The sequence below is a fragment of the Spinacia oleracea genome, chromosome 6, assembly GCF_020520425.1.
Source record: "Spinacia oleracea cultivar Varoflay chromosome 6, BTI_SOV_V1, whole genome shotgun sequence".
Classification (NCBI taxonomy): Eukaryota; Viridiplantae; Streptophyta; class Magnoliopsida; order Caryophyllales; family Amaranthaceae; genus Spinacia; species Spinacia oleracea.
Window position 1 is genome coordinate 142,600,835 of NC_079492.1, and position 15,367 is coordinate 142,616,201.

Sequence of the window (15,367 nt, forward strand, 5' to 3'; positions counted from 1 at the left end):
TATGTACTTTTTCTGGTAATAAGTGTCTTAAGTTTTTAGAACTATTAATTCAAGTTACAATACGGTTAAAAGTATACTTGTATAAACAAGCGTTAGGTAAGGCAAACACATAATTGTGCTTTTTAACCCTTTATCCCGAAGCCGGTCACAAAGCTCGCGACATTGTCCTTTGGCCCGATTTAGCCCGGACCGGCTTCATGGTCACCTAGTCACCTCTATGTACCCTCATTCTCTCAGTGGTAGTGACGGATCTTGGCAAAAAATTTATGAGAGGTCCAGGTGTGAATTTTCAACATCTTCTTACTAAGTACAAATGCATTCAATTAATATGACAATATGTCACTAACAACTTATATGTATATGTTAGGTTAAATTATTTAATGATTTCAAAAACTTATCAGAAGTCTGACTCCTAACGAGTCCGGTGGAAGATCCTCCCCTCATCAATATTGCATGTTTCTAACAAAAATTAGTTATGTGCTCTAGTGCATAATTTATTGCAGTTTCTAGACAGCTTCTTGTGCTATACTGAGTACCAATTTCCAAGTAAAATGAAAATGATGGTTGAACAAATAAATAAAAATTAATTATCTCCAGATCTGAATCTTAAGTTCCTCAAACTGACGACCAAAAACTTCATGTCATGGCTTGCACGTGGGCCAATCGACTACGTTCAAGGCTTAAATCCATTTGATTGTAAGACCAATATATATGTAGATTAATATACTAGTAATGAATCTTCAATTCTCAATTCATTTTTAATTTTATTCTTGGAATAAGAGAGTTAGTGCGAGATTACAAGCCCCCCCCCCCCCCCCCCCCCCCAATCATTAACAAATCATAGTCTTTGATCTGTTTTTAGTTTTAATTCTTCTTTAATTAAGTGTTTAAGCTTGCAAATTGCAATGGGAAGAGGACTTGTTGAGATGGGATCAAGATCTATTCTCCATCGACCCAACTCATTCCCATCACCATATGCCAGGCTATTCCCTCGTTTAATTTAGAAACTAGTATTTGGGCCATGGCGAATAGGCGATGTCCCGAATTATTATGTTAATAATAATTAATTATTATATTCTTTATTGAAATTATGTTTGAATTTTTTTTATAAGATAATTATTCTAAATTATATTAATATTAATTTTGCAAAGATAACACGTAATAGGTTATAGTTCAATTGGTTAACACTCTAGTGTTTAACGGGAGGTTAGAAGTTTGAATCTTATGCAAACTATATTTCTTATTTTTTTTAAATGAAGTGGATTGCTAACATGGATTTGACATGTAAACGTTTGTAGAAACACCTTTTAATATATATTATAAATATCGGCATATATACATACCCCAAGCCACACTCTGAATTGCTCGGTATAATAGATAACCTGATTGGACTCGAATTGAATTTAACCCACCTTGACCTCGAGACTTATACGATCAACATTGTTTGATCTTTTCCAACTTTGACTTGATACGATTGGTAATCAAAGCGAATAGTGTGAATTAAAAAATTTAATCCGGCCTAATATAGAATTAAGGAAAATAGCTCACACAGATTACTGAGAGAGTAAAGAGAGAGAATATTACGTGAAGCAAAATTAATTTTGAGGAAAATTGATAACCCGACATGAATCAATTGACACCAAACTTGGATTTGATCTCGACCAAATTGTAACTGTCAAGTTACATAAAAATTATAAAAATGTTATAAAGTGTCTATTATATACCCGTGTAGGCCGCGTTAAATCTGCGACATTAAATCTGTAAATGAGCATTAAAAAAATCACCATTTTACCAATGAATGGCAAATAGTCGCATACCCACCACCTCAGCAAATCTCCTCTCCACATGGGAAAAACTGTCATCGTCCTTATTACAACACTCGCTTCTCTTCCTTAAAAGGAGAGAGAAGAGAACCTGAGATTCAGACACACGCACGAACCCCCGATTCACCACCCTTTATCTCCCTCCTCTTCCTCCCTCTCTTTCTCTCTCCTCAAAATGGGTTTCCAGGGAAACGATTCATCAGACAACAAACCTTTCAAGTTCTTAATCTATGGCCGAACCGGCTGGATCGGTGGTCTACTTGGCAAGCTTTGCGATTCCCAAGGCATCACCTACACCTACGGTTCAGGCCGCTTGGAAAACCGCAGTTCCTTGGAGGCGGATATCGCGGCGGTGAAACCCACCCATGTTTTTAACGCCGCCGGAGTCACCGGCCGTCCTAACGTTGATTGGTGCGAGTCCCACAAAGTTGAGACAATTCGTGCCAACGTTGTTGGGACTTTGACTTTGGCTGATGTTTGTCGTCAAAACGGCCTCGTCTTGATCAATTATGCAACTGGTTGTATTTTTGAGTATGATGATAAGCATCCCATTGATTCTGGGGTTGGATTCAAGGAAGAGGATACTCCTAATTTTATCGGGTCTTATTACTCCAAGACCAAAGCTATGGTATATATGCTCTCACTTTTTTGATTTCATTTTGATTTTTAATTTGACATGATATGATATGTAAATTTGGTAATTTAAAAATGTGGGTTGATTGATTGATTAGAGGTTTGATGTTATTGTTGATTAAACTTGAGATCTTATGTTGGTAATGGTGGATCTTTGATCTTTGATGTAGAGCTACATACAACCGGGTGCACCTTATAATTTGTGGTTTTTGTGTGTCGGTCGGTCTAATCGGGGACCTTATAATTTGTGGTTTTTGTGTGTCGGTCGGTCTAATCGGGACTCTTCATTTTGACGCAAGTGCTCGTGTCGGACCCTAAACACACCGACATGCGTATGGAGTACGGACATTTTACTTTTAGACCAAAGACGAACTTTTTCACAGAATAGTTGTAGTAACATTTGGACGCTTACCCAGTTACCCGTGTTTGATATGAGTAAATTATTTCGTTGATGTGATTTATATGATATGATATAGCAGTATTGAGTCTGGATTTGAATTTTGAGAATGTGCTCCATTGTTGTTTTGGATTGAACAAGGATGTTAAATTACTGATTGATCTAGTGAAGAGGATTGCAATGGAGTTTGGATTTACATTTTTTATTCCATGTTGTTAGGATTGAGATGGGATTGGAACAAATATTTCATGAATCTTGTGTTGGGTCTTTGTGTGAGTCATTGCGTCCACAATGAAAGAAATGTGATCAAGTGCTCAAAGTATAAACTTAGTGTTCATATCGCAGACTAGTCTTGATATGGAGCTACCATTGAAAGAAATGTGATGAAGTCATTAAGTGCTCAAAGTATAAACTTAGTGTCTTGATATGGAACTACCCTTGGGTTCGGTCCACACTCTGTTTTTCGTAAATCTCGATGATATGAATGTGTTTTGTTGGACAAGATCACTTATATAACCTAGGAGATGGGAAAATCTGATTGTCTCTGTTGTTTTCATGGTCATGCTTAGTTTTGCAGTGATAAATGCAGAATGTCAGGACATTTATCTCTGTTGTTTTCATGGTGATAAATGTAGAATCTGAGGAAATAGATGTGATAAATGCAGAATGTCAGGACATTTATCTCTGTTGTTTTCATGGTGATAAATGTAGAATCTGAGGAAATAGATGTGATAAATGCGAGGAAGTCTTATTCTATACTAGGTATACCATTGAAATGGTATACTAATATTCTGCATTTTTATTTAGTACCAAACCACATAGTTTGGTACAAGAAAAATAGTTGTATCTTCTCATGTGATACCAAACAACATAGTTTGGTAACGTGGTTTCAGTTTTCTTTGGTTCCAAACAACATACGTAGTAGTTTGGTACTCACAAGTCAAAGATAAATGTTATTTTTCGTGGCCCATACTCAATTTATTACATGAAATTACCATCTAGCCTTTAATATACCAATTGAAGTTACTATTTTCCCCTTAGTATGCCATTTTAATGGTATACCCAGTATAAGTTCAGAAAACCTCGATAAATGCAGAACGTGAGGACATTTGTCTGACATTTTAGATAATTGTAGGGCTCTAAGTTAGAGGTGGTAAGCACTGCTGTTGCAGTTTAGTCATAAACTTTTGTGGTTGTACTGTATTTGCATAAACTCCGAACTTTGGGTGGCTGGTTGCTTAGGAACATATTCCGTAATAGTTGAAGCAAAGCTTTTGGGGTGACGCGAAGTTGCCCTCACACGCTATAGTCTTACTGGATCAGGCAGGCAAAGATAGCTTCCTCAATTCACTGTCTGAAAATGCCAATGTTTGACCTTTTGGATTTCATGTTCTCCATTTATGTTTAGTGGCCAAAAACAGAGAACTCTGCATTTGCTCCCACATTTCAGATCAAAAACTGTATACTCTCCGAAAATGCAAATGTTTGACCGTTTGGGGTTCATTTCTCCATTTGTGTTTAGTGGCCAGAAACAGAAAACTCTGCAATTGCTCCCACATTCCTGATCAAAAACTGTTTACTTTAAGTTCCTGTTATGGAAAATGTTTTTGTTTCTGTTTCTTTTCACATTTGTCGAGTGGCTGTTAATCCATACTTTCTCTGAGTCTTTTGCCCGATGAACTGATGCAAGTGTGCCATGTCTAGGTTGAGGATTTACTTAGCAACTATGAGAACGTTTGCACATTGAGGGTGCGTATGCCAATCTCCTCTGATTTATCCAATCCTCGCAACTTCATCACCAAGATCGCTCGTTATGAGAAGGTGGTCAACATACCAAACTCAATGACAGTCTTGGATGAACTTCTTCCCATTTCCATCGAGATGGCGAAGAGGAACCTTACAGGAATCTACAACTTCACAAACCCTGGTGTGGTTAGCCACAACGAGATCTTAGAGATGTACAGGGATTACATTGACCCTAAATTTACATGGAAAAATTTCACCCTTGAGGAACAGGCTAAGGTGATCATTGCTCCAAGAAGCAACAACGAGCTTGAGACTACCAAGATGAAGCAAGAATTTCCGGAACTTCTATCCATCAAGGAGTCTCTTATAAAGTACGTGTTTGAGCCCAACAAGAAGACTTCTGAAACTACAGCTTGATTGATGATAGTCTAGGTCAGAACTTCTACTTCCAACTCTGTCATATACTCTGTACTTTGTATTGCTTTATTTGAACTGAGTTGAAGGGGGTTTGCATACTTTTTCATCAATTTAGAACTATTGTTCTTGATAATTACGATTGATTGTTGCCATTATGTTCTATGTCTATTTGTTTCTTCTTCTCAAGCACAAAAGGAAAAGGAGTGGTGTTTTGTATTTGTAACAATTGGATTATGAATAAAGTAGTTGAGGTTGAGATTTATGTCAAAATTGCAATTCTTTGGTTATTTGACTATTCAGTCAATCAGCTAAGTTTTGAATTGTTATTCAGGGTTAAGTACTTAGGCTAGTATGGTTGACATTCTAATACATGGGAAGTTTCATACTTTCATTTCCTAGAAGTGAAGAGCAAAGAGGTTGTTTGGTTGACATGTGCATAGGAAGTGAAACTTTCTAGGAAGTTCTGCTTCCCCAAAAAGGGGTTGTTTTTCGGATATCAGATATATGTGGCAACGCACATATCAGCTAAAAGACAAAAAAGGAAGTACCATTCTGTAAAAGAAAAGTATTATTTTTGTTTAAAAAAGCTTTTTTTTTTTTTTTTTTGTCTTTTTCCTACTTTTGTCTTGTGCTATGATATGCATTAGCAAGCACATATCAGATATGCAAAAATACTTCCTCGACATGTGCATAGGAAGTTCTACTTTCCCAAAATGGGGAAAGTTGCTTACCTAGTCCTCCCTATGTAAGTAGAACTTCCCATACTTACTATGCTCAACCAAATAAGAATACTCAATTCCTAGGAAGTTAAAACACATGGGAATTGTAAATACAAGGGAAATATAACTTCTCAAGTGCAACCAAACATCACTTTATTGTATCTCTAAAATGAACTAGGAAACCACTTTGGTTGATTTAGACAGGTAATTGAATTCAGAACAAATTTCAAGTGGATGTTAACTAGTTCAGTCGGTAAAGTCGTGGGATAATACCTGAAGGTTTGGCATTGGAGATTGAGTGATCGCTTTCATCCACACAGAGATCGAACCAGATTCTCTTGCTCGTGTCATTGTCAGGCGCCCGGGCATCCTATCTGCAGTGCCATCCAAGACTTGTGAGAACCATCAAAATAGCTATCAGTCATTAGTATGAGACTGAAACTTGTAGATTTGATCTCAAAAAAGATAGAAACTTAGCTCGAGGTCGTCCTTAAGTCTTATATTCGTAAATTTGATCATCAACACATCTTAGGTGCACTCTTTCGTATTATTCGCGTAATATATAGAGGGCACCAAGCCACCAAAGGACATAAAAACGTTGCAACTTGCTCTGTAACACCCGGGTGACCTAAGAATTTGTACGTACTTGTAAAAATTTCATGGCCTCATGACTCATGGAAGATCAGATTAGATTCAATCTGATTCATAATTTAATTATAATTATGGATTCGACAAGAAGCCGGACGTTGGACCAAATTTTGCAATTGTCACGTGGGTATGACTCAAATCTGAAATTTCAATCATTCAAGTTCTGAACTAGTTAAGGCCCCGTTTGGCTGTGGAAAATTGATATCAACTGGTACAAACCCACACTTTTGGAATACTGGCTGCCATTTGCAAAATTCTGAGCAGAATACTGTAAAGTCTACACAACTGCTCCTTTAAGTTGGTAGAGTGTAAGAGGTTTGTAAATTTACCAATCTTTTGGAGACGGCCCAAAAAGAAAGCGTTAGTTATTGTTGTAACTTTCTACAACTAAATGGGCCGGAAAAATCTGAGATATATCGTACACAGATCCTCGGTCCTAACCACTAGGCCAAGACTTCATTGGCCGTACTAGAAAATGTAAGAGTAAGGTGATTTAGCTTAGTTAAAAGTTGGATGTTTAACCTGACTCCATAAGCTAATAACCTGATCCTGCAGTGGTCCAGTTACATCATATATGTGAAAAAATGGACTAAAATGTCCCCTTCTAAAAACCCAAAAGAGGCAATGAAGAAATTTAAGTAACAGATTTTTTTCTCAACTTTATTATTTTGCTTTTATGAATACCATAGAATTGTCTACCAAACATACAATACATTTTTCTAGTTTGAAACAACACTACCACTGAATAAATTAGCTTTAAATAATGAAAAACAATACAAGCTCACACTACTCCAATGAATAATTTTTAAAATTTTTCGAAACATTACCACATTTTGCATGATCAAACAATCTGTCTACCCATCTCAACTGATTCTGTAACAGCACAATACCCACCCAAAGCTGCAGACATTCGAAAATGCAGCAGCATTTCCGGGCAGGTAAATACCCTCGCAGCATCAGTGACCATTGGTAAGTGAGCCATTTTCGTGGGCAATGTTGTTAGAATCAGTCGCAGGTTTCTTGGCGTAGAATCTTCGGTACATGGAGTCTACCTCGGTTAGGTAGTAAGTACCCGGTGTCAAAAGGGTGGTATCCTTACTCGTCACAAACTCCTTTGCTCCATACCTGTGCTCCATCAGCTTCAAGGTTTCCACAAATTTCTCCGGTGGGAACTGTAGAACAATCACAAGTCAAATTATCAAGCCATAATCAAAATTTTAACACTTAACTCACTTTCATTCTCTTTCACGAAACGGGAAATACAAACTTTTATATAAGGCGATCTTACACAAAAGACCGCTTTGGTATCATACTTCATAAGTTAAGCACAGGAAACAATTAGTTAAACAATATTAAAACTAATTAGTTAAGCACTGGAACTAATAAGTTAAGACAGTCTTACACAAAAGCTGCCGAACCAGAAAAGGGGTATCATTATGATTCCTCGTTTTCTAAGTAAAAGCTAAAGAGAGCATAAGTACCTCATGCCTTGACTTCAACTTGTCGGCAACATCCATAACTGCTGCAATGTTAGACAAGCTAAAAGGCTTCTGCCCTTCGTTTAGCCGGAGTGAGAACATTGTAGCTGTCAAACCACTTCCATAAGAGAACATTATGATTCTCTTCCCAGCCTGAAATACATAATTAAGAACCCAAAACCATGATTACTAAACCAAGTTACCAAGGTAATAAGATATTAAGGCCAGATGAAATATAGATATGCCTAAAGTACTTACCAACTCACTGTGTTTGTTGTGAATAAGGGAAGCAAATGCTGAATATAAAGATGCTGTGTATGTATTTCCAATTTGTTTTGGTACCAAAGTGGTCGGTTCCACCTTCTTGGCATATAAGGGCTTCGCAACTTGCTGAGCTACCTGTAAAGTCATTAAGTGGCTAAATAAAAATGTTCCACACCTCTTATATTTCTCAATTACGTTTATTGTGTTGGCGGTAATGTGTACCTTTTCAAGATCCCTGCTTTGATAGCTTTCATCAAGAGATAGATTGGAAAATGGGGACAACTTCTCCATAGCGTCTTCATTGATGGAGCTGAAAATCAATGAAGCAAGTATTGGTGAAAAGAGTAAAATGAAGCGGGCTCAACGCCATTTGTCATGCAATTTGATTTAATTCCAATAATAAATGTTAACAAGAAGATGACTATACCTAGCATTTCTCAAGAAATCGTTGTACACCAATCGGGCAAAGCTCTTTTGTACAAGCTGTGGAAATAAAAGACGGGCATGATTTCAAGATTCCCAAAATTTGCAAGTACATAAGGTTTTTCAAGCATCTTGTTACCATCAGAAAATACCTTGTTGTATGGAGAATGGAATACAACATATTCTGCGTCATTGATTGAGAACGGCTTGCCTTCGAACTTTTCGTACCTACAGATAGGAGAATGGTATAAATTCACAAACTTAAACCTATAGTAATGTGAATTAAACAAAGCAGTTCAAAAGTTTGATTGATGGCTCACTTGCTGCAAAAATGTTTGTAGCAAGAATCAACCGCCATGAGATAACAGGTCTGTGACAATTTCCCATCAACAACCTATGGAAGAACAGATCAATAGATCAGTATCACTTCATTAATGAGTTATTATACACGGAACAGAGAAATATGCAAGTTCGAGATATTTATTTGACACTCGTTTTATCTTTTTTATGCTGGGTATTAAGACTTACTGGATATTCACTAGCTAGGTTGGGCTTGTAAAAATCATAGGCATGAGCCATATGGCTGCCCCTCAACTTGCTTTCGAAAGAGATGGGAGCATCCGGGCCTACAAGCATTGCAACGGTAGCTGCCCCTCCAGTGGGTCTAGCTGGTCCCTCGGCATATACCTGTTAAAATAAAATAAAATAAAATAAAATACAGAAAATCAATAAGATTGAAAATTGAAAGTTAATATTCATTAACATTAAGATAATACTTCGTTAAAAGGAGAGAATTTGAGCATACCGCGCTATCAGTGCAAACAACGAGGCCATAACGCCCATCCCATGACTTACTCTCCACCCAATTTACACAATTAAATAAAGCGGCAGTTCCACCATAGCATGCATTGGTTGAGTCAACACCTTCAATGTCTGTGTTTCCGTGTTCCTGCATGTTTTTCGAACAAAACAACATCAAGTAATGTTTGACAAGAGGAATACAGTTTTCTTTTCCCATGCCAGTTATGGTAGAAACTTGAACACATGCAAATCAATCCTATAAGTCTAAATTGCGCGGAAAAAGGTGTCGGCAATTTGAATTCAAGCAGAATCTCCCCTCCTCTCCTGTACAATTATTTTGTGCAACATCTTTATTATTGTCCAAAGGAAGCCTAAAAGATTCATAACTCAAGCGGTTCTCGTGTTTATGTTCATAACCTCAAGCTCATTGAGGAGTCATGAGCTCTGTCGAATTCAATTTGCCAACAAATATATCAAAGAATGAAATAACAATAAAGCTTAGAAGTATTAGACATAACAGGCCTAAATATGAGAAGAAACATGAAACAAACATGGCTATTTTCCAATTTCAAACAGTACCTCGAATATTTGCATCAAGAATGTCTTGATAGACTTGCTCTTGTCCAAGACAGTCTCACTGCCTACTTCCAGCCGACCAATTTGTTTTGGATCAACATGGTATTTCTCAAGGAGGGAGTTCACAGCTGTCAAACTGAAAGTACAGCAACCGATCAGAGAGTTAATCTTCGTTAAAATTCAACATCAACAAAATTTGATGAATGCTACAATTCCATGACTAAAAATTGTAACTGCAAATCTAATACTACTCCCTATGAAGGTGTTAGGCTTCTAAAGTATCAAGACACGTTACAGTGACAAGGAATATCACCCCAATTTTCCACAAGACTCCCAACCAGCAAACTTCGAATTTCTGGTTTTCTAGATTCAAGCACATCACAATTCACAATCTTCAAATTTCTAGTTTTCTAGATTCTAGCACATCACAAATTCACAATTTATCGATTCCTAGGCGATTCAAGGGTGTATAATGACTAATCTCAAAAAACAATAGTTGATGTATTGAACTGCAACATGTGAAGTACTCTAAATTGTCACTAAGCTATACTAAGTAAATGTCAGATATAGCAATCCAAAAATTGGTTATACACAAAACAGCCAATATGAAGCTTAAATTTCGAACCTCATTGATATAATGTCTTCAACATCGGTACAGAACGCCATACAATCTTGTCCGAGTCCGATCGTGTACTTCCCTTGGCTAGCCCCATCATGAACCTCCAATGCTTCCTGTTTGACATACACAACAATCAAACAATTAGATGACATAACAAAAAACTAACTCCATAATCAAACTAACTTATAAGTTACTTTCACATTTGATTCAGCAACTATAACATCTTGAAGTCATTATCCTTAACTTCAAATCCAGAGAAAACCCCACTTCAACATGGAACTTCCAACATTCAAGGAAAACATATCTATTTTAGCAATAGTTCCTCTAAAATCCAAAGAGTTGACTTCACATTGCAACTTAATCATCATAATCAAAACCTTTTTTTTTGTTCTTCTGAAAGATTCATAATCAAAAGCTTAATCATCAATTAGATTGGCAAATTCTCATCTGGGTGTAAAAATATCCCAGCTTGAGGACCCCATCATGATCTCATCAACCTACCAACTTAATATCCCACTTTCCAGACTTTTAGGCCAATTTTGAGATTTATTTATAAAATCAAACAGTATAAAAAGGCTGATTAAATAATTTTCCATCAAAATTTATTTATCATACTTCTCATAGCTAAGAAACATGAAAATCAATGCTATAACACCAAAACAAAAACAATCACATAGAAAGATTACAAATTTAAGTCTTTTATAATTTGTTTATACTTTCCGCGAAATCTGGCAAACCCCCACATAGGAAATCAAATTTCTCCAGCACATTTCAATTTCTGGGAATATCTTTAAAACCCAGAAAACCAATTAATTGTACAATAATCAAGAAATTAAGAACAACCCCCATTCAAAACCCAAACAAAAATGGTAAATTTTAATAGAAAACTCTAAAAAAATAAGGGGTATAATGATTGATTTACCTGTTGAACACAGGTAGGAGGGAAGTAGATTTCCATGGCAAGGATTCCCACATTATTGACTGTGGAAGACATTGTTGTTAAATTAAGAGATGAAAAGAGTTTGTCAGTGAAGTTTTGAGCACGTATGTTCCTCGTTTACAACGACAGTTGAGAGAGGAGGAGAGAGAAAAACGATCGGATTGGGGGAAGAGAACAAAACAGGAAGTTAGCAGAGGGAGGGATTTGCAAGGGAAGTTTTTGAGTAGTGAATTTTTGGTGGCTTAATTTTGTGCCGTATATATAGACCAGATGTATCAATGTATGCTTGTTCATGACACCTAATAACAAGGAAGTTCCACATAGATTTGTAAAGTTTTCTTATTATTATTTTCTTTGTATAGAATCTTTCCTAACCCGAAATCAAGATGACCTGAATTGAGATTCTCGGGTCAAATTTAACCCATTTAACCATTTTGATTTTGACATATCGTATGTGCTAGATTAGTAGACGTGTCAAAGCAGTTGATCAGATGGGTTATGATTTTCCTTTTCTAAAGGAAAGGTACAATAAAAGTTAAGATAGTTTATTTTCAATATTGTACCCTAACTTATAAGGACTACATCAATAAAGCTTTGACCTAGTGATTAAGACTGAGAACATGTGTATAATTGCTCTTAGGCTCAAATCTGCTGCCCCAATTATCATTTATATTGTCTGTTATCAATTGGTAAAAGGTACACCCGGTTGTACGTAGCTCTACATGCAACCGGGTAGTTTTGGTTTTTAACCCCTCAAAAAGTACAATTTTATAGTTTAAAGCACATTTTTACAGGTTAAAGTACATTTTTATAGCTTAAAAGCAGATACATTTCAAAAGAACGCATTGTTAATACAAAAGAACATACGAGCGCGAAGAATTTGAGAGGATATGTAAACTGATGTTGGTTGCTCACCTTTTAAGTTTAGGTTTTTTCCTAATTGGAAGAAGATATTCAATATCATAATATTTGAAAACATATGTGCATTAAAATTGTAAAAATGTGCTTTCAAACTGAAAAATGTGCTTTTAAATTGAAAATGTGCTTTTAAACTGAAAAATGTGCTTTTTTTGAGGGATTAAAAAATACAAAACGATGCGGTTACACGTAGAGCTACGTATAACCGGGTGTACCTAATAATTTGTGTTCTGTTATGACTCATTTCAAACCAAAAAAATGGAGAATGTTAGGGTATGGAACATTTTCGAGAAGTTGACTTTTGTGTGTTTAAAAAAATGGTTTAATGAGGAATGTGATTAAATTTTCGTGAAAATATGGGGATTGTTTACTTTTCCTTGTTTGGTTATTGAAATGGTAAATTGTAAAAAGGAAAATAATCCGTACTATATATATATATTAGATTAGATCCCGTGTATGCACGGATTTTGATCATTTTTTTCACAAAGTATTGAACTGAATATCTCACAAACTACTACATAGTTATAACATTTTTAACATACTCGTTTAAATTTATTCATCTAACGTGCATATTTAAAATGCTAATATGGTAATTCGACCAAAATATTGGGGATATATTTTTCATTATTAATATAGCGATTTGACTAAAATATTACAAATTTATAATCATTATTATTATGTCGTATCTATTATTGCCATATTTTATAAACTAAATACTCCGTAGTTTATTAAAAAAAGTAGAGAATAAAAATAAAATAAAACAAATACATTTTTTGGGAAAGTGGTTTTTGGCGGGAAAAAATCGCACCAGGAATTGACACGTGTCATTCCTGGTGTCTCTTTTAGTATATAGTAATAGATAAGGAAATTTACAAAAATCACTTATTTTTGGCTATATTGTTTTCTGTAGTTTTCTCCTCCTAAATAATGAAAAATTATGGACAATTAAGCAAATCAAAATCAAATCACTCCTTAATAAAGAGTTACACTCCTTTTTCTCCATCTTCATACCACAATATACCCTAATTTTCATACTTCGTACGGTAGCACGGAGTAGTATATAGTTTTCCATAATAACAAACCAAGCAAATGAATATCAGATAATTCCATAAAACTCAATATACGGAGTATAAGTTTACTTTTTCTCACATTTTCACGTTAAAAATTGGTATCAAACACAATGTTTGCTTTTTGATAAAATATGCACGTTAATGTCTAAAAACTTTTGGGTTCGGATTATATTGATCTAAACGGTTAAACGACTCACAAAACATTTCATTTTTAGGCGGAGATATACCAAACTCATCATGAGTTAGACGTACTATGTTAGCCAGAGATATACACCAAATTTTTAAAATGTTTGTGTGTTCTTAATTTTTGGTCTAAATTATGCTAGTTAACAATATTTGATTTTAGATGTGAAAAAATAGTGTATATTGGATCTTTCATCAGCAGATTGCTTCAATCACCAATTGTTCTTGGTTTTTTTTGCCTATATTTTATTTTTTTTCATAATTGTTTGAATAAATGAAATACAAGTCTACACGCGAACTTAATCATCGTGTGATTACCTACAGTATATATAGATTTTTCTCAATCGTAAGACGATTTAATTAATAATGAATTAATCATACACGTTTCCTTTCATATTTTATACTGTACGTAGTAATAGTGTAAGGCTATAAGAGCATTCCCCATGTTTGTTTCCATGCATCTAAATATATTCATTTCATAATTTTCTTAACCCTTGTTATTTTCATAAATATCAACCTAAATAAGAGAGAGGATGTCAACTAGCTTAATTAGTAAAGTTTTAAAGGGGTGGTACTCAAATACTCAATACCTGAGATTGAATCTCATTTACATCATTTGTCGCATTGCACTGGGTAATAAGAGGCTAGGGGTAAAATATTAAAATCTCATGTCTATAAATAATATAAGGCTCATGTTATGTATATTATGAAATGGATTAAAGTGAAAAATGTTAAACATTAAGAAATAGACTAAAATGAAAACGTTAACAACATTATAAAAAAAAGTTTAGGGGAGATTCATAAACTTATAATATTGGGCACTCAATCAATGTATTGTTCGGGGAGTTTAAATATCTGAATTGAAAGAGGATTCCCTATTAAATTAGTTAGTTTAATCGGTAAAATTTGGATGAAATATAATTCAAAAAAAAATGGGTTATTGAGCAAAAGTGATGTTATAAGAAGAAAAAAAAAATGAAAGAAAAACGTTGTAAGATCCCCCCTCGTGGTGCACGTGTAAGAGGATGTTTATGATGATTTGAAGTTTGAAGTATTGAGATACCACGATGCCCTCGAGGGCAATACAACAACATTCCCCTCATCAAAATTAAATATTGCATTAATACATTCTGATTTTCTTGTCAAATAAAAATAAAAATAATGCATTGTGATTTATGTCATTATTTGCTAGAATTGCTTATTTAGTTATTTGCAATAATATATGCTAGGAAATTATAGTTCCATGATTTTTCATGTTAATCAAACAATACTTAAAACAGGCATTAGAAATGACACATATCACTTTCCGGTGTAAAATTTTCTCGCCAAAAATATTTTTCCTAAAAAACATCAATCTCTATGTTTTTTTTCAGCTTCTCTCTTTCTTAATTACTCTCTCCGTCCCGGAATACTTGCACCGCTTTCCTTATAAAGTCGTCCCGGATTACTTGCACCGTTTCTATAAATGGTAAACTTTTATTAATATTATATCAACTACTCCTTTCACATGTTTTTTGGTTGTCTCATGCACCCTACCCCCTCCCCCTTACCTCCTTTGAAAAGTTAACACATACCCCCTATCTACATTAAAAATACACCACTATCAACTACTCCCTCTGTATTTATTTAAGGGATATAGTTTCCTTTTCTGGCCGTATTTATTTAAGAGATACACTTGCCATTTTTAGTAACTTATCAACCTCCCCATCTAA

At 35.1% G+C, this 15,367-nt stretch overlaps 2 protein-coding genes across 2 annotated transcripts; one reads left to right on the top strand and one right to left on the bottom strand.

The window, feature by feature from the left end:
* The first annotated feature begins 1,787 nt into the window (after nucleotides 1-1,787).
* LOC110784345 (bifunctional dTDP-4-dehydrorhamnose 3,5-epimerase/dTDP-4-dehydrorhamnose reductase) lies at nucleotides 1,788-5,278 on the top strand. Its single transcript, XM_021988787.2, has 2 exons — nucleotides 1,788-2,451; nucleotides 4,558-5,278. Exons 1-2 carry the CDS (start codon nucleotides 1,999-2,001, stop codon nucleotides 5,014-5,016), a joined length of 912 nt encoding a protein of 303 aa, XP_021844479.1. The 5' UTR covers nucleotides 1,788-1,998; the 3' UTR covers nucleotides 5,017-5,278.
* Nucleotides 5,279-7,016: 1,738 nt separating this feature from the next.
* On the bottom strand, nucleotides 7,017-11,739 carry LOC110784344 (hydroxymethylglutaryl-CoA synthase). The gene is made up of 12 exons (XM_021988786.2): nucleotides 11,467-11,739; nucleotides 10,551-10,657; nucleotides 9,929-10,061; nucleotides 9,354-9,497; nucleotides 9,077-9,235; nucleotides 8,869-8,942; nucleotides 8,701-8,776; nucleotides 8,553-8,608; nucleotides 8,348-8,435; nucleotides 8,120-8,260; nucleotides 7,865-8,014; nucleotides 7,017-7,555 (listed from the first exon to the last, which is right to left on the bottom strand). Exons 1-12 carry the CDS (start codon nucleotides 11,536-11,538, stop codon nucleotides 7,340-7,342), a joined length of 1,416 nt encoding a protein of 471 aa, XP_021844478.1. The 5' UTR covers nucleotides 11,539-11,739; the 3' UTR covers nucleotides 7,017-7,339.
* Nucleotides 11,740-15,367: the final 3,628 nt, after the last annotated feature.